This window comes from Palaemon carinicauda, chromosome 22, assembly GCF_036898095.1.
Source record: "Palaemon carinicauda isolate YSFRI2023 chromosome 22, ASM3689809v2, whole genome shotgun sequence".
Classification (NCBI taxonomy): domain Eukaryota; kingdom Metazoa; phylum Arthropoda; class Malacostraca; order Decapoda; family Palaemonidae; genus Palaemon; species Palaemon carinicauda.
Genome location: NC_090746.1, coordinates 1,224,174 through 1,243,923, shown reverse-complemented (window position 1 = coordinate 1,243,923; position 19,750 = coordinate 1,224,174). Strand labels below are relative to the sequence as shown.

General features: G+C 47.1%; 1 protein-coding gene across 1 annotated transcript in view; it reads left to right on the top strand.

Annotated features, from left to right (window-relative positions):
* Positions 1–11,248, top strand: part of LOC137616265 (UPAR/Ly6 domain-containing protein crok-like) — a 69,640-nt gene extending 58,392 nt beyond the window's left edge. Inside the window, exon 3 of the mRNA XM_068345884.1 lies at positions 8,823–11,248. Coding sequence (XP_068201985.1) covers positions 8,823–9,052 — 230 coding nt within the window. The 3' untranslated portion in view covers positions 9,053–11,248. The remainder of the gene's footprint in view (positions 1–8,822) is intronic.
* Positions 11,249–19,750: the final 8,502 nt, after the last annotated feature.

Here is a 19,750-nt window from a genome sequence, read left to right as displayed (position 1 = left end):
AGGAGGTCCTCAACGGCTCCCCAGGCTTCTACAGTACAGTATACTCTTTCTTGTGAGAAAGGTGTCTGGTGGCTGGAAACCAGTTATCGACCTCTCCCCCTTTGAATAAGTTTGTCAATCAAATCTCATTCAAGATGGAGACAGCCGACACGGTCAGACAAGCAATAAGACCGCAGGACTTCATGTACACACTGGATCTCTAGGACGCCTTCTTCCAGAACCCAATCCATCCGTCTTCCAGGAAGTATCTTAAGATTCATGCTGAACCAGAAGCAATACCAGTTCAAGGTGCTGTGTTTCAGTCTTTTTACGGCACCCCAAGTGTTCATGAGAGTGTTCGCCCTTGTGTCATCCTGCGCTCACAGAATCGGCATCCGTCTCCTAAGATACGTGGATGACTGGTTGATTCTAGCAGACTCGGCAACGACCTTTCTTCGCCGTCGAGAGGAGCTTCAGAGGTTTTGCCAAGATTTGGGAATCATGGTAAATCAGGAGAAGTCTCAAAAACTGGTATACCTCGGCATGTTAATAGACACCAAACGGCACAAAGCGTTTCCATCAGACAAAAGAATTCAAAGGCTGAGGAAGGTAGCACAGCTCTTCCTCAGGCAAGAAGAGCTCCCAGCCCAGAGTTGGCTACGTCTGCTCGGCCATCTATCTTCTCTGACTCGTCTAGTACCCAACGGATGCCTCGGGAGAACCCTCTAGTGGCGTCTCTAGTCACAGTGGAATCAGGCCACCAATTCCTGGAATCTTCCAGTCCACATAGGACAAGAGGTACCATCGGACTTCAGATGGTGATTAGCAGATAAGAACCTCTGCAAAGGGGTCGATATTCTTGTTCCTCCCCCGGAATTGGGTTTCTGTACAGTTGCATCAAAAGAAGGGTTGGGGGCCCACTTGTGTACCACACCAGCTCTGGCCTGTGGTCCGAATCAGAAAGGTATCAACATATAAATCTCTTAGAGATGAGGGCAGCCTTCCTTGCCCTCCAACAGTTTCACCAGTTCCTGGAGGAGAACTCAGTGGTGTTGATGAGCGACAATACCATGGTAGTAGCTTACTTAAACAAGCAAGGCGGTACCTTTTCGCAGCCCCTGTGCCAACTAGGAGTAGAGATGTTCAGATGTGCAGAAGACAGCTCGGTGTCCCCAACTGCTTGCTTCATTCCAAGCAAGAAGAACGTGCTTACAAACAATCTGAGGAGAGCGACTCACATAGTTTGCTCCGAGAGATCTTTGAATCTTCAAGTAGCTAACATAGTCTTGACTTTGTGGGGTTCCCCGACTAAATCTGTTTGCAACGGCCTTGTAGTTCAGGCTCTTGCTGTACTGTTCCCCCGTCCTGTATCCCCAAGCTCTTTGGCAAGATGCATTCCAACAACGGTGGGTGAACTTGGATGTGTACGTGTTCTCCTCGGTCTTTTTGTTGAGAAAAGTTCTCAACCAGGTCAGAATAAGCAAAGGCCTATCAATGACTCCAATAGATTATATTGGAGTCATTGATAGGCCTTTGCTTATTCTGACCTGGTTGAGAACTTTTCTCAACAAAAAGACCGAGGAGAACACGTACACATCCAAGTTCACCCACCGTTGTTGGAATGCATCTTGCCAAAGAGCTTGGGGATACAGGACGGGGGAACAGTACAGCAAGAGCCTGAACTACAAGGCCGTTGCAAACAGATTTAGTCGGGGAACCCCACAAAGTCAAGACTATGTTAGCTACTTGAAGATTCAAAGATCTCTCGGAGCAAACTATGTGAGTCGCTCTCCTCAGATTGTTTGTAAGCACGTTCTTCTTGCTTGGAATGAAGCAAGCAGTTGGGGACACCGAGCTGTCTTCTGCACATCTGAACATCTCTACTCCTAGTTGGCACAGGGGCTGCGAAAAGGTACCGCCTTGCTTGTTTAAGTAAGCTACTACCATGGTATTGTCGCTCATCAACACCACTGAGTTCTCCTCTAGGAACTGGTGAAACTGTTGGAGGGCAAGGAAGGCTGCCCTCATCTCTAAGAGATTTATATGTTGATACCTTTCTGATTCGGACCACAGGCCAGAGCTGGTGTGGTACACAAGTGGGCCCCCAACCCTTCTTTTGATGCAACTGTACAGAAACCCAATTCCGGGGGAGGAACAAGAATATCGACCCCTTTGCAGAGGTTCTTATCTGCTAATCACCATCTGAAGTCCGATGGTACCTCTTGTCCTATGTGGACTGGAAGATTCCGGGAATTGGTGGCCTGATTCCACTGTGACTAGAGACGCCACTAGAGGGTTCTCCCGAGGCATCCGTTGGGTACTAGACGAGTCAGAGAAGATAGATGGCCGAGCAGACGTAGCCAACTCTGGGCTGGGAGCTCTTCTTGCCTGAGGAAGAGCTGTGCTACCTTCCTCAGCCTTTGAATTCTTTTGTCTGATGGAAACGCTTTGTGCCGTTTGGTGTCTATTAACATGCCAAGGTATACCAGTTTTTGAGACTTCTCCTGATTTACCATGATTCCCAAATCTTGGCAAAACCTCTGAAGCTCCTCTCGACGGCGAAGAAAGGTCGTTGCCGAGTCTGCTAGAATCAACCAGTCATCCACGTATCTTAGGAGACGGATGCCGATTCTGTGAGCGCAGGATGACACAAGGGCGAACACTCTCATGAACACTTGGGGTGCCGTAAAAAGACTGAAACACAGCACCTTGAACTGGTATTGCTTCTGGTTCAGCATGAATCTTAAGATACTTCCTGGAAGACGGATGGATTGGGTTCTGGAAGAAGGCGTCCTAGAGATCCAGTGTGTACATGAAGTCCTGCGGTCTTATTGCTTGTCTGACCGTGTCGGCTGTCTCCATCTTGAATGAGATTTGATTGACAAACTTATTCAAAGGGGGAGAGGTCGATAACTGGTTTCCAGCCACCAGACACCTTTCTCACAAGAAAGAGTATACTGTACTGTAGAAGCCTGGGGAGCCGTTGAGGACCTCCTGAAGAGCACTAACTCCATTGCGGATCCCTTCGCACAGGAATTCGTTGGGACTGGATCAAAAGTTAGTGGAGGGAAAGATGAAATGAACGGGATGCGATACCCTGAATAAATCACCTCAACCGTCCAAGTTCGGCCTCGTGCTGCAGCCACCTTAGCCAGTGGCTTTGCAGGCATCCCCTCACATGTGGACATGTGGGAGGATTGCCCGTCCTATCCACCCGTTGAGATACTATCGCTAGAGTGTTATGGGGTCTTTTGACTGGATCTTCTCTCTGGTTACGGTTCATTTTCCCTTTGCCTATACATATTCACACTGAATAGTCTGGCCTATTCTTTACATATTCTCCTTTGTCCTCATACACCTGACAACACATTACCTAACAATTCTTCTTCACTCAAGGGGTTACTGCACTAATTGTTCAGTGGCCACTCTCCTCTTGGTAAGGGTAGAAGAGACTCTTTAGCTAAGGTAAGCAGCTCTTCTAGGAGAAGGACACTCCAAAATAAAACCATTGTTCTCTAGTCTTGGGTAGTGCCATAGCCTCTGTACCATGGTCTTCCACTGTCTTGGGTTAGAGTTCTCTTGTTTGAGGTTACACTCGAGCTCACTATTCTATCTAATTTCTCTTCCTCCTGTTTTGTTAAAGTTTTTAAAGTTTATATAGGAGATATTTATCAGTTAGTGCCGCCAGGTACTAACCTAACCCCGGCAGTGTGCCAGTTGAACTACAGTATACAAATATACAGTAGTACACATATTTTCTAACATACTCTGTGTTTTCTATCACAGTCTATTGTTGGGACCATGATATTATGTTGAGGTTGAGTAATCCCTCAACACCCAGATGGTTTCTTCGATCATCCGGACCCTAAAAAATCACCGATCAGTATTAATATATACTAAAGGTGGATAATGTTAGTATAAACACTTACTAACCTTGTCTCAAGTTCCTAAAGTTTCTTCTACCTTGTATTCTCCCTACCAGGGAATTGTATTCTCCCTACCAGGGAATCCAAATATTATTACTGACAGTGGTCCCAGCAATGGCCTGGGAGAGGAAACAGATGTGTGTCTTTTCTACTTCCTTCCAGCTTACTATCCTAAGCTATTATATACAATAGTGATTACTATTGTTAATAAAATGTATGCTTTTATATCAATGATATAAAAACCACAATACTCATTGCATCCATTTCCTTTACAGGAGGAGCCTATGGTGAAGTGTGCAGCCTTGTTCTGCAACCACAAGGGTAAGGACTTTTGTGGACACACGATGTGCAGGACTCATGCCACCTGCTGTATCGTGTCGGGAGTCCTAAAGTATTGGGACCCGAAGGGTTGCTCCACCTGCTCAACCCTGCTGGCCAACGGCTTCGTAGAGGCCATCCCAGTCAACTTGGAGACTAGGGACACAGCGAGGGAGACCCTTCGTAGGTGGGTAAGAGGGTTCCAAAAGAACTCTCCGGGACCATACCTACCCAATGACTCCCTAAGGTGCCTTCTGTTCCCCAAGGCTCTAGTAAACGCGGTAGTGCCCCAGGAACAAGTCCAGCCTCCTCTCATACAGCTGAAGATCGATGCAGACATACACAAGGCACTAGAAGGCATGGGCATCCACCAAGAACAGATGTCAGAAGTGTCCACAGACACGGAACAGGACCTACTGCAAGGAGGCCCTGAAGAAGACGTGGAACAATCACGAATGGAGGAAGATGGATCCGTTTCGATGGTAACTGAGGACCCTCAGTTCACCGTGACGGCATACCAACCTATGCCATCAACCTCTTCAACCCCAACTCCTCAACCGGCGACACAGGTCAACAAGAGTGAAGCGATCCTCACATCAATCCAGCGGATGTTGGAAGCATTCCAGAAGGAACAGGAGATGATGAAGCAGTCTATTCAACAAAATCAGGGACTGATACAGGAAAGGGACTGCCCTGGACCTTCCAGGGGCTTCTTAGAGTATCGGATCTCCCTCACTCCTCCGAAACCAACCCCTGGAGGTACGCGGAGCATATGCCCATGATGAATGGGAAACTATTCGTCTCGGAGAAGTTGGGAGCCAAACTGTTTGAAGATCTTGAGTTCTGGCCCAGCTTTTCAGCTTACATAGACTGTTACGTGAGACTGCAGGATGGACTTGCATCCCGTGAAGAAACGGTACCGAAGGAAGTCATTGTCTTCGAACATGACAAGGGGCAAGCCATCCTTTTAAAGTCCTTGAAAGGAGCCGGATACACCAACTCCAAAGTCTCAGCACTGAGTAAGAGGCATCCCACCTTTATTGCTCCTTCCTCCATCTCTTTCCCCTTTTCGGAGAAAGCTCTAGACGTTGTCATCAAGGCAGTCGAAGAGGGCAAACCCTGCCCAACTCAGAGGAATGCAAACCATTCTCTCTAGCAATGCCTACTTGCGAGGAGAAGTGGAAAGACGTCACCCTAACATTCTCCATCTCGAAATTGGATCCACAGATAGCAGGGCCAATAGTTCAATGAGAACCTTCCGAAGTTGCCAGACCATCTTCTGAGGAGGGAACAGGAGACGAAAGAGAGACTTGCGGCCTCCCTTTCTCATCAGAACTGGCTGGAAATGTGCGCAGGTCTACATAACACCCCAGAAATTTATATTTTCCTGGCTAAGTCTCACATGGGAACCCTTGTGAAGGACTTATATGCTTTCATCAGGGCAAGGAGAGCCTGTAGAGAGTACGTGTTTGCCTCAGTGACAGTGAAACACGAACCCAGGAAGCTGATTTCACCATGCATCTGGGGTAAGGACCTTTTCCCACAGGAAATGGTCTGAGAGGTCATAGCCAGAGCAGCCACGGACCTTATAGACCTTATTATTAGTTATAAAAGGAATACGCTCTCTCTCTCTCTCTCTCTCTCTCTCTCTCTCTCTCTCTCTCTCTCTCTCTCTCTCTCTCTCTCTCTCTCTCTCTCTGTATTTTATTTTTAATTCAGTTGTATCTTCATATTTTTTTTGAAAATTATTAAAAAATTCTATATATCATTATTCTATGTTTCGATTATGGGAATAGTAACGCATCGGAAGGAAATCACTTGATTTGCCTCTCGCCTTCCGCCAGAAATATGACGTCATCAGACTTTTTTTCATAACTTTACGGTAAGTTGTACTAATCTCATAACTAATGATACAGACCACTAAATCACTTGATATCGTTACTGGGTGTTTCGATTATGGGAATTCTGTAATAAGATTACTCGGCAACAATGAAAGGAAATCATTCGGTTTGTCAGCCCGCTTCCGCCAGATACATGACGTCACAAGAACGTGACGTACAGTAAACTCTATGAAGAATGACTTTCAAAATATGTAAATTCATTTTCTTTGTTTCTCGCAAGAAATGAAAAGAAAATACTAACTTAACAAACAAAAGTATTTTATTTTTATAATGTAAAAGGAAATATATTATTTTCAAGAAAATGTTTGCCCTAAAAGTATATTTTCTTTAGATAAACATTGATCCATTATCAGAGATGAAAAAAGTAGCGTACAGTCAAATTTACGCTACGTAGTACTCATGACAACCGATAGAGACCCTCAAAATACTTTGTATCGTTATTTAATATTTCGATAATGGAAATACTAATATTAATCGTTAGCCTATTGGAAGGAAATCACTGTATTGCCCGGACGCTTTCCGCCGGTGATGTGACGTCACCAGACATAATATGAACTCGACAGATATTAAAACTTTTCTTAATGCATTTTTAACTGAAAAATACTGAATATTAACAATAAAAGAAAATAATAATTTACCAAGATAAATCAGTTTATATGTATACAAGAAAATAGATTATTTTCAAGGAAATATTCGTCCTATTTCCGATAAACTTGTGACGTCATCACTCTGAAAAAATGGTCGTAAAGTCGAATAATCGTATGTCGCATAGGTTGTAAGTCGAGCAATACCTGTACTGTATTTCCTCCTCGTTGGAATTTTCCTTACTCATATGGAGTTATGAGATTACTTGCCCCCATTCAGAAGTTAGACCTCCTTGGAATATGGTTCAGGTCCCTCAGTCTCTGAAGGTTCCCCCTACAAACCATTACGTCAGGCATCAGATCGCCACCTTATTCTGAAGACTGTTCCTACTCGCTTTGGCTTCGACCAAGAGAGTCAGTGAGCTACATGGTTTATCTTACGACATCTCCCACTCAAGGAGATAGGGAGAAGTAATACTTAGCTCGTCCCTGAGTCCATTGCTGAGATTCAAAATCCGGGTGTGTGGGATCCTAGATTCTGCTCATTCCGGATTGAGAGTCTCCGTTCTGTAACCGAAGATTCAGACCAACTAGTATATTGCCTAGTAAGGAGTCTGAGGTGTTACTTTAAAAGAACGAGGAAGGTAAAGAGGGTCACAAAAAATACAATTTCTTCTTAGTTCTGCAAGGTCATTGGCTTTGTGTTTAATCCTGACCCTCCTCCACAAAAGCGACCCAGAGCTCATGACATCGGGGCATTGCAACGTCCTTGGCGTTCAAGAAAAACTACTCTGTGGCTCAGGTACTACAAGCTCGCGTGTGGAAGGCTACCTTCACCACCCACTACTTGCGAGACGTAACCCACAGGAACATGGATACGTTTTCCATTGGTCCTGTGGTGGCTGCACAAGTGATCTAAACAGCTCAAGCTCCTTGATGGACAAGTAGCAGAGGGTTGAGGGCTGAAATTACCGGGGTTAGTCTGGGGTGAATAAGTAAAGAATGACTGGCTTCCTTCTTCTATTCACCTTCACCCCCCCCCCCTCCATGGGGAATCAGCACCACAGCACCCAGCACAGCTGACCTCACCTCTCTGCAGGTATGACTCATTTCACTTTTGTACCCTAAGTATAGAAATAATACTTGTTGCGTCCCTATACAATACCTAGCAAGGGGGGCTCTTGGGTGAAGTCTCAGTACGCTCAGATTCCAATGACTCGAGTCCTATTACTAAGACCAGCCACATTGCTAGTATCACAAGCACACAGCTTCCGCAGGGCACTAATTGGGCATAGCACAACTATTTTAGCAAGGGTGGGCTTCCTACTTTCTAAGATCCAAGATCAAAGGACAGAGAACCCCAGGTTAAATGCCAAAAGCCAGTTGGCAAAGACTTCCTCCCTCCTAAGAGGTAAGTCATCCTTATAAATAAAGAAAGGTTTGTATTTGTGTTGGAACAAATGACAAATTTGAAAGTAATTTGTATTTTTCCTAACATATAAACCTGGAGCTATTCATACAAAATGGGCCGCCAGCCCTGTTCCCCTAGAAGTCCTGCCAGAAAGCAAAGTGGTTGCTCAGCCCAGGTGTGTAAGTGATTGGGGTAGCTAGCTACACCCCTCCATCCCCCGCTAACTAGCAGGTTGGGTGGTTACCCCTCGCTAAAAATTATCTTGGCTCGTCTTTCAGCTTCGCCGAAAGTATATCCCTATAAATAGCTCTGGGTTTGTGTGCTAGGGAAAATACAAATTACTTTCAAATTGGTTTCCATGTATTAGAAGTTATGGCTAGTTTTCCAGAAAACTGGAACAATATATCCATAGTTAAGAGCTTAAGGTTTGTATAATTAGGAAAAATACAAATTGCTCACAAATTTGTCATATCGGGAAAGAAGAAGCTATTGGAGTTGAGGGAATTAAACAGTTAGTTTTGTATTAACTGTAAGTTGTGCCTTATAAATTAGTTTTACAGGTATAGATTGTCATTTAAAAACTGTTTGCTCTAAGCACCACTAATTTTCACTAAACATTCATCGTATAATTTTGTCATTCATTTTTTATTTTTTCTATGCATATATATTAAAGATGTAATTTTTTCTTATCATTTTCTTGAAGTGGATGGGCATTGGAGATACAAAAGGGACTGTGCAAGACTTGGAGAACCAGGCATTGGAGGGGATTCTCGATATTGCATTTACCGCTCTGGGACTTTCAACATACACATGGAGTATTGTACTTGCAATGATAAGGATGGATGTAATCCAGCTCCATCTACATATCCAAACTTAGTTTTTGTATCTGTGGCTTCATTTAGTGCCATTGTAGTAGCTGGAATAGTATTGTGAAGCTCTACAGAAATACAATAATATCTGGTAATTATACTTTGAAGATAAATTTTTTTCTGTATTAATAGGATGTTCAGTTTACTTACAATTTTTCTTGGTGTCCATTTTATATTCTACAAAATATGTTCTCAAGTTGAATGGTATCAGATTTTAATATTTTTTGTAAACTAGAAATATTTATATTTAATGCTGCTTAAGAAGCTGTATTACTTGATCTACAAGATAAATTTCACCCTTTAATAGTCTTAACAATGTATAAGATATGGGTGAGACCTGCCTTTAGGCAAGTTGTGATACTTTTTTTTTAAGTGTATGCAAAACCCCTTTTACATTCAAGAGACTGTATATTAAGAAGGTGGGCATTTTAATAGATAGCTGAAAGGGGAATACATAAAACAGTATTGCTCTTGAGGTAAGTATATATGTTGCTCTGTGCTCTTGTCTCCACTATTTGATAAATTCCATTTAAAAGGGTTTAGTACATAACTTTATTATACAGCATACAGATGTTTAGGAAGCTTTTTGGTTAATTGTTATACTGTACTGTACTATACTGTACTCCATTTTATGTAGGACATGCCTTTAACATTTTATAAGGATGTTTGACATTCGTTAATGAAACGTGAAATTCAACCCAATATGTATCCATACGACAGTAACAATAAATCTTTTAGTTTCGCTCAAGTGCCAGACAGGTAACAGATTACCCAGGGCTTAATTTTAAGAATTGAGTTTATGAAATAAAATTAATTTATATGCATTTTATATTGTTAACTATTGAAATTATGGTAATTTATATATATGAACATGTTCCTGATTGTTCAGGGGTTTCCCCAGGTTACACTATATTTAACTTGTTCATCAATTAATTTTTAACATATTTTGTGTTTTAAAGAATTATATAGCATTTCGTGAATTTGATTTTTCACAAAAGATATGGTTAATCAGAAATATTGGTCACATTGAGTCGTGAAAAGTAGAAATATTGTACCGTATTATAATATTCAGCTTCAAATAATATGAATATAAATAACATGTAAGGTTATATTTTATATTCTCGGTATTGTAACCGATTCTTGTGAAAAGTATAATACTAAGTAACATTCATATTAGGTTTGATAGATATATAAAGCAGTCTACAATATCTGGAATGTATTTTAAATAATTATTGTACTGTACAGTATTTGTAATCCTAGTAGGACGATGGCCTTTATAGTAGTTTTTGAACATACTGTATATGCTTTCACCCTAAGCTGCCTTTTTAGACTGTTCTATAAAAAATGTACAATAGTGTTAAAAGTATCATCTCTAGGATTCAAGGTCTTTATGGTTGTCTAGAGATATTACCAAACCAAACAAAGCTGGTGGCAGTATTTCTTCAAAAGGCTATCAGCAATCCAAGAGGTAGGAACTTTTTTATTTGAAATTACCCGTATTGTGTTCCAGGTGTATTGTTTTGCTTGCATTAGTCTTCCATAATTATAATTCCCCCATGTGGGAGATAGTGTTATTAGTACACTTCAGCGCTCATGGTCCTTACAGGAATCCTTTGGGCCCTAGATGTTCTCCTTTTGAGCCGCCTTCTTTATCTAGTTTCCGGTTTCTTTTCTTCCATCTTGTCCAGCCTTTATCAACAGTAGAGAGTCTGCACTCCAAGTCCACTTGTGCTGAATGGCTTTCTTGGCCCCACCCCTAGGCCACAATTTGTAAATTCATCCATCAATTGAGAATTTTTTTTTCTATTTCTGGTGTGACTATATCTTCTAGTTATGGGATGGATGCAAGTTGATACTGAACTCCACACTAATGTGATTAGTTTTATTTCCTTTTTCTCCAAGGCAGAAAATGGTAATAAATTTCTTTGGTAGGAGTTAAGCTTTCACCATAACATCTATCATCCGAGATTCCTTGTTTTGAGATATTGGGAGCTGATCAGGCTCATAGATGGCATTATCATCTTTTTTTTTTTTTACAGAAAACAACTGACAATTCTTGACATACAAAAATGTAAAAAATGGACTAATTAAGGTTCTCTGACTAATCTGTAAACAAGCTTCTCCTGTATTTTGATAGACTCAAATAATCGTACAATAGGGATGCCAGAAAAGTAAGGTGATAGTACCTGAATATTGCCTCAGACTTAAGGCAACATAGTGCTTATCCAGTCCGTCCAAGTTGTGATCTATAATGTAAACATTATTTTTTTGAAAGGAAGATATGTACCAAAGTTTTTTTTTCAGAAATAAACTTTTTTGTAATAAAAGTTTGAGCCCGAGTACTCAGTTAATGTGATCGATTATGAAGACTTCAATTTTATTAGAAATAATTGACAGTATTGTATAACATATGTATAGGTTTTGTAATCTAAAAAATGTTAGGTAATAAATAAGTTTTTTTTACTCTGTATATAATTTTCCTTACTTTCAATCTGCAAAAGACCTCAATTGTCTGGTGTATGGAGATATCAAAAGATCCTAGATAGTAGGATTGGAGAATATACAGGGCATTCCAGATCTATATCTTTATAAACTGACCTCTTTTCAACATATACTCAAACACATCAACTACAAGATCACTTGCCTGTGTTGAGAGTACCAGATACCATATCTCTGATTTTCTATTTAAGTAATTGTATGCAAAAAGTTTTTTATTTCTTATGTTTTTTAAATATTTGTTTTAGGTTTACGATGGGAATAGTTTCCATTCTTGCTGAAGTCCAGAATATTTTTCCGAGGTAACCCATTTTTTCGTGTCTTAACGTTTAACCCACCTTCACTACGATGACGTTGTTATACATGAAAACATGCCTGTTGATAGACAGTGACGTCCGGATACATCATTATCATTATTACAAGTTAAGCTACAAAAATAAACCATATGGAGGTTAAAATTACTTGTATAACTCATATATCCTATAAAAGAGTACTTTATAGCACATGGTCGTATATCACACAGTTCACACTTGGAAAATTAAAAAAAAATATCCTCTCCCTATTATTAGCCACTCCTTTCTTCACTTGGGTCATTTTCATAAGTTCCGTTGTAGTGGATTGCGGACTGTGGCCAGAGGTAGCACCCAAACTGCCTAGTGTCCGAATGCCGACCACACCCCGATGTTCACTACACAAAAGGGTAAAACGGTGGAAAACCAAAAATCTGAATAACAGGTCAAGAGAACGGAGCACTTGGCACCAGCCCTGGATTTATACTGGGCAAGGGGACCCAGCTAAAAATGTAATTGCATTATATTTTTTCAGAGATGTCATTTTTAGGTTCAGTAAAAAGAGGAAAAAACAATGATACTCGGAAAAAAAACAGTGGCTGAGAGGGGGACAAAATGGTGAAAGGAACTGGAATGAAATGCTGTCTTCATAAAAACAAGAAAAATATTTTTGTTCCGTAACCGAAATACAAACCACGCTAATAGGGTTTACTTTCGGCGTAGCAGAAGTGACGAGCCATTAGATTTTAACGAGGGTTAAACTACCCCCGCGCTAGTTAGCACGGGGGTAGGGGAAGGGTAGCTAGCTACCCCTCCCCTCCCCACACACCGTTGAGCTGCCTCACTTCACTTTTGGCTCGGACGATGTACAGACGTTTCTGTCCCGTCCTCGCATATTTGACAGCCTTAATCTGTTTTTCTGTTTCTTTCAGTGTGTGTTTGTTTAAAGTTGGCCTCTACCTTTGCTTCCACCATGCGAAAATGCCCTGGACTTCCCGATCGCCCCTGTGGAACATTTATGTCGGCGGTCGAGACAGACCCTCACACCCTTTGCCCGCAGTATCGAGGTCAACGGTGTGGTAGTGATAATCTGTGTATGGAATGTCGGCAGTGGCCTACCTCCCAGTGGGAGAGGTTTTCCCGGCGGCGTAAGAAGAGTTCTAAGTGAGATTGTTCTTCCTCAGGGACTGCCCTGGGGAAGGAAGGCTCCAAGGACTCTTCTTCCGTTGCCCGAACCTCCTCCGAAGCTCCCACTCGTCCGGTCTCTCGTGAGAGGCCGCCGAGTGGTAGCGTAGGCCCTTTTTTTTTGTTTCCCAAACTCGGGGTGCGGGAGAGGGCGTTGCCTCCCATAGCGAGGCAGCTCCCCCTGCTCCTCCGGGGGAGGATATTATTGATTTTGTAGATTACGACCAAACTGTGTCTAACGATGATCTTTTCCAGCTTTGGGCTTCCTTGGGGCTTAAAGGCTCGCCCTCCAAGGAAGCCGTGTTTGATCTGATCCAGTTTGGGGCAGCTGTCCAACAGTCGCCGGTAATACCAGAGGTAGACCCCCTGGCTATTGTCGACGTTGTTGTGGCAGAGGCATCCGACGGGTCGGGTCAAACCCCTGCTGCTACTGTTGCTGAAGGGCCAGGTTGCCCCTCCGAACATCCTTCGAGGGGGGAAGCTGGGTCCAACGGTCTCTCCTGCAAGTGTTGCTCCCCCTCGGGGGAGTGCACTAACAGAGACTCCTCTTCGGAGGACCGACGATGGTGATACCCTGCCTCGAGGTCGTCTTCGCCATAAGGCTCGCCCTCCTCTTCGTCGCCGAGGCCTTCCTTCTCCTTACAAGGGAGACAAGAGGCGCCTCCTCTTCGGGTCGTCATCCTCGTCGTCCCCTGTGAAGGACTCTTCTTGTTGGGAGCAGACCGTAGCAGTAACTCCTCTGGACCTCTCTGCAGATCGTTCGCGATCTCTTGCGCCTGCCAGATCTTCCTTGCCTACGCATGCACCGGTCCCTTTGGGGCAGAAGGGCTTATCCCACAATGTGGGTGAGGCCCTTCCGCGCCAGGTTTCACCTGTGCGCCCTTCAGTAGCGCGCAAGCGCCACCGCTCTCCTGATCGCCAGCGCCTGCCTGCTCGTCAGCGCTCTCCTGCTCGCCAGCGCTCTCCTGCATCTCCTCACCAGCGCTCTCCTGATCGCCAGCGCTCTCCTGATCGCCAGCGCTCTCCTGATCGCCAGCGCTCTCCTGATCGCCAGCGCTCTCCTGCTCTCCAGCGCTCACCTGCTCGCCAGCGCTCTCCTGCTCGCCAGCGCTCTTCGGCAGATGAGTCGTCAGACTCTTCTCGCCAGCGCGCTCCTGATCGCCAGCACTCTCCTGATCGCCAACGCGCCCCTGTTCGCCAGCGCTCTCCTGCTCGTCAGCGCTCTCCTGCTCGCCAGCTTTCACCTGCTCGCCAGCGCTCGTATGCGTGCCCTGCGCGTCAACAGTCTCCTGAGCGCTGTCAACCTCCTGCGCGTCAGCGCACTACTGCACGCCTGGTTCCTGATGCGCGCCCAGCGCGCCAACGTTCGCCTGCACGCCTAGCGCGCCAACGTTCACCCGCGCGCCCACGATCTTCGGATCTGGGCGCAGGCAAGGACATTGTTCCGTTGCCTCGCCAGCGTTCCCCTACGCGTCGACCACCGCCTGCGCTCCAGTCCTCAGCGCGCACTAAAGTGCATGCGCACCCGCGAGTCATCTCCTGAGCCCGCCCACGAGACTTCACCTTCGAGACCATCAGCCAGGGCGCGCCATCCTACGCGTCAGCGATCTCCTACGCGCCAGCGATCTACTACGCGCCCGCACGATCCTTCGCCTGCGCGCGAACGCTCACCAACGCCCACGTGTGTGATCGCCACGGGTCCGGTGCGGTCGGTCGCCCGCGCGTTCCACGCGTCATTGATCACCAACGCGCCATCGCTCACCAACGCGCCACCGTTCGCCAACGCGCCATCACTTGCCAACGCACCATCGCTCGCCAACGCGCTTACTCTCGCCTAGGCTCCATCGTTCGCCTACGCGCCATCGTTCTCCTGATCGCCAGCGATCGCCCAGGCACTCGCGCTCACCTGTGCATTCACGCACACCCTCACCTGCGCGCCTACGCGCCCCCTCGCCAGCGTGCCCACTCACCCGCGCGCCAACTCGCCAGCGCGCCCATACGCGACCCAGCACCCACGCGCGACCCAACGATTCTGCCATCGCGCGAGCGCCAGCTCGACCCGGCAATTCTGCCATCGCGCGAACGCCAGCGCGAACCAGCGATTCTACAATCGCACGACCCCCAGCGCGATTCCCGCCGGGTTTCGCAGCGCGTCCAGCCTTGCGAAGTACCGGGCCGCGTACTTCCAGATCGTCCTCGCGATCACCCAGGGAGCAGTCCTTTCCTAAGGACCTTCCCCTTAGTTTCTCAGGAGCCCGTGACCCCCTGTGGCTTAGCACCTTATTCAATGTAATGCGCCAAGCCATGAAGGGAGTCATTCCCTGCTCCCAGTCCTTAGGTGATACACCTAGGATTCCCTTGTCGCCTCCTTTCTTCCCAGGGGCCTCTCCTCCCTCCGATCCTAGGGGGAGGTCGGAAGTTCCCGCACAGGCGGGTCCTTCAGGCAAGGGGAGACGATCATCCCCTCGCAAAAGACCTCTGGAGGAGATTAGGCATGAACCTCAGGGTAGCCCCCTGCAGTTCAAGACGCCACAGGCCAGGCCAAAGGGGGAAAGGGAAAAGATTCGTCCTTCGCCCCCCAAGGAGGATAGGGTTACTTCCTATGGAGACTCCTTCCGTTCTTTACTGGTCGAGATTTTGTCTGAGGAGGCACGACCTGCGACCAGACGGGATTCACCCCGTACGGCAATGGATTTACATTCCACCCATAAGCCGACGGAGTCCTCTAGGCCCTTGGGGACAGAGGACGTCCGGCCTCGTAGGAGGGAACCGAAGGAGTTGTTCACCATCCCCAAATCTTCGGCCAGGCTTCCTTCCTCACTGCCTCCCAGGCAGCCGGGAGCGAGTACCTCCCTGGTGGTCTCCCTATCCCCAGTCTATACAGTTGACGACTTCGACCCACGCCGGGCTCCTATGGATGAGAGCTCGGACGTGGAAGGGCAGAGCGATCTCAAGGACGACTCTCTGCCAGCAGCCGCTAGCTCTAAGGTTACAGAGGATGAGAGGAAGGAGTCGTAACATGCCTTCTGGCAGGTCCTAGCCTGCATCCGTTCCATCCATGGACTTCCAAATCCATCGGCAGCCTCTCTAGATGGGAAAGAAATGGTCCTTGACCAGTTCTATGGCACTCAGAAACCTCATAGGACCAGTGCAGCTTTGCCCTGGTCAAAGGGGTTGAAGAGTGCCAAACAGAAGGCAGTGTCCCAGGCAACTGGGTCCACCTCTTCTCTCCGCTCCAACTCGTCCTCCAAGCTCCTACCTCCTCCGTATGTGTTTCAGAGGAGGTACTGTACTACAAGATCCTCGGGGAATCTCTTCCAACAGTGCCTCTTGACCACTCTATAGAGGCACTCTCAAAGGCCACCCCCTTCGAGAAACTTATGGAGACTCCTTCCGTTCTTTACCAGTCGAGATAGTGTCTGAGGAGGCACGACCTGTGACCAGACGGGATTCACCCCGTACGGCAATGGATTTACATTCCACCCAAAAGCCGATGGAGTCCTCTAGGCCCTTGGGGACAGAGGACCTCAGGCCACGTAGGAGGGAACCGAAGGATTTGTTCACTATCCCCAAATCCTCGGCCAGGCTTCCTTTCTCACTGCCTCCCAGGCAGCCAGAAGCGAGAACCTCCCCGGTGGTCTCCCTATTCCCAGTCTATACAGTTGACGACTTCGACCCACGCCGGGCTCCTATGGATGAAAGCTCGGACATGGAAGGGCAGAGCGATCTCGAGGACGACGCTCTGCCAGCAGCCGCTAGCCCTAAGCTTACAAAGGATGAGAGGAAGGAGTTGGAACACGCCTTCTGGCAGGTCCTAGCCGGCATCCGTTCCATCAATGAACTTCCAGATCCATCGACAGCCCCTCTAGATGGGAAAGAAACAGTCCTTGACCAGTTCTATGGCACTCAGAAACCTCATAGGACCAGTGCAGCTTTGCCCAGGTCAAAGGGGATGAAGAGTGCCAAACAGAAGGCAGTGTCCCAGGCAACTGGGTCCACCTCTTCTCTCCGCTCCAACTCGTCCTCCAAGCTCCTACCTCCTCTGTATGTGTTTCCGAGGAGGTACTACGAGATCCTCGGGGAATCTCTTCCAACGGTGCCTCTCGACCACTCTATAGAGGCACTCTCAAAGGCCACCCCCTTCGAGAAACTTATGGGACTTCCAGTCTCCTTTTCGGCCTCTGAAATCCTAAACCAGGAAAAGGTGGCAAAGTACACCATGCAGGCTACTTCGTGGCTGGATTTCTGGCTAGGATCCCTAGGACAACTGATGCGGTCTAAAGACCTGTCTCGGGAGTCCTCCAGGAAGTCTTTGGAGACTTTCCTATTGTCTGGCACTCGGGCCATCGAGTTCCTCTCCCATCAGGTAGTGAACCTTTGGGCCAACACTATCCTGAAGAGGAGAGATGCAGTCATAGGCAAGCTCTATAGACATCTTCCTCAGGCCGAAGTAGCGAGTCTGAGAAATGCTCCTTTCGAGGGCAATTCTTTGTTCCATCCCGAGGATGTCAAACGGGTGGCAGAGAGATGGAGGAAGTCCAATCAGGACTCCCTCATCCAAAAGGTCTTAACAGCTAGACCTTACCCCTCTCAGCCACAGCAGAAAGCGCAGCAAAACCCGCAGCCGAAAAGGGCTAGAGACCCAAAACAGCAGGGTAATAAGGGTGCAAAGCAGGCCTTTCACAGCAAAAAGTCCTCTCGTGGAGGAAAGGGTAAGAATAGATCTGGCCGAGGCTGGTCCCAATAAGACAGGCAATCCTCCCATTTGCCCACCTGTGGGGGGGATGCCTGCAAAGCCGCTGGCAGAGGTGGTTTCACCACGGGGCCAAACCCTGGACGGTCGAGGTGATTTGTTCAGGGTATCGCATCCCGTTCACGCTCTCTCTCCCTCCACTGACTCGAGTGCCGATTCCATTGAACTCCTCTGCGAAGGGATCCGCACAGGAGTTTGCCCTCAGGGCAGAAATCCAGTCCATGTTGGAGAAGGTCCTCGATGGGTCCCCAGGCTTCTACAGTCGACTCTTTCTTGTGAAAAAGGCGTCTGGAGGCTGGAGACCAGTCATCGACCTCTCGGCCCTGAACAGGTTTGTCGAACAGACACCTTTCAGGATGGAGACAGCCGACACAGTCAGACAAGCAATAAGACCCCAGGACTTCATGTGCACTCTAGATCTGAAGGACGCATACTACCAGATCCCAATTCACCCGTCTGCCAGGAAGTATCTGAGATTCATGTTCAATCGGAAGCATTACCAGTTCAGTGTGCTGTGTTTCGGTCTTTCCACAGCACCCCAGGTATTCACGAGAGTATTCGTCCTAGTATCATCTTGGGCTCACAGAGTCAGCATCCGTCTCCTAAGATACTTGGACGACTGGTTGATTCTGGCAGACTCGGAGGCGGCCCTTCTCTGTCACCGAGACGAGCTTCTAAGGTTTTGCCAGGATCTGGGGATCGTGGTAAACCTCGAGAAGTTTCAACTGCTCCCCTCTCAAGAACTGGTATACCTAGGCATGCGATTAGACACCCTAAGGCACAAAGCGTTTCCATCAGACGAAAGGATCCAGAGACTGAGGGAGATAGCACAGATCTTCCTCAGTCGGGAAGAGCTCCCGGCACAGTATTGGCTTCGCCTTCTCGGTCACCTCTCTTCCCTGACCCGACTGGTCCCCAACAGTTGCCTCAAGATGAGATCCCTCCAGTGGCAACTAAAATCCCAGTGGAACCAACACTCCGATTCCCGGGATCACCTAGTCCGCATAGGGCTAGAGGAACAGTCGGACCTCAGGTGGTGGCTGGCGGAGCCGAACCTCTGCAAAAGGGTCGATCTTATCTCTCCCCCGGAATTGATACTTTTTTCGGATGCATCAAAAGAAGGGTGGGGGGCTCACGTGCTGCACCATTACATCTCCGGCCAATAGTCCGAATCAGAAAGGTACCAGCACATAAATCTCTTTAGAGATGAGGGCAGCCTTTCTGGCCCTCAAAGAGTTCCACCAGGTCCTGGCGGGGCACTCCGTGGTGCTGATGAGTGACAACACCACGGTAGTAGCTTATCTAAGCAAACAAGGCGGTACCTTTTCGCAGCAGCTGTGCCATCTTGCAGTAGAGATACTCGGATGGGCAGAGGACAACTCGGTGACTCTATCAGCTCGCTTCATTCCGGGCAAGCGGAATGTGCTAGCAGACAAGCTGAGCAGAGCGACTCAGATAGTTGGCACCGAGTGGTCTTTGAATCCTCTGATAGCCAACAAAGTCCTGACTTTGTGGGGTTTCCCGACTGTGGATCTGTTCGCAACGGCCCTGAATTTCAGGCTCCCGTTGTACTGCTTCCCAGTCCCAGATCCTCAAGCTCTTTGGCAAGATGCTTTTCAACAACGGTGGATAAACCTGGATGCTTACGCGTTTCCCCCATTCTGTCTGATGAGAAAAGTCCTCAACCAGGTACGAGCAAGCAACAACTTGCAAATGATCCTCATAGCTCCACTATGGCATCACGCAGAATGGTTCCCGGTCCTTCTGCATCTCCTCACGGAGATCCCGAGGGAGCTTCCTCCACAGCACGACCTCCTCGAACAACCACATGCCAACATCTTCCACAGAGCCGTAGCCTCGCTTCGATTTCACGCCTGGAGACTATCCAGCACCTCTTCACACAGAGAGGCTTTTCACAACCGGTTGTGAAAAGAATGGATGGACACCTCAGGAGATCCACAGAGGCAGTCTACCAGGCAAAGTGGTCAGTTTTCTGTGGTTGGTGTCGTGGAAGGGGTATCTCTCCCCTCGATGCCTC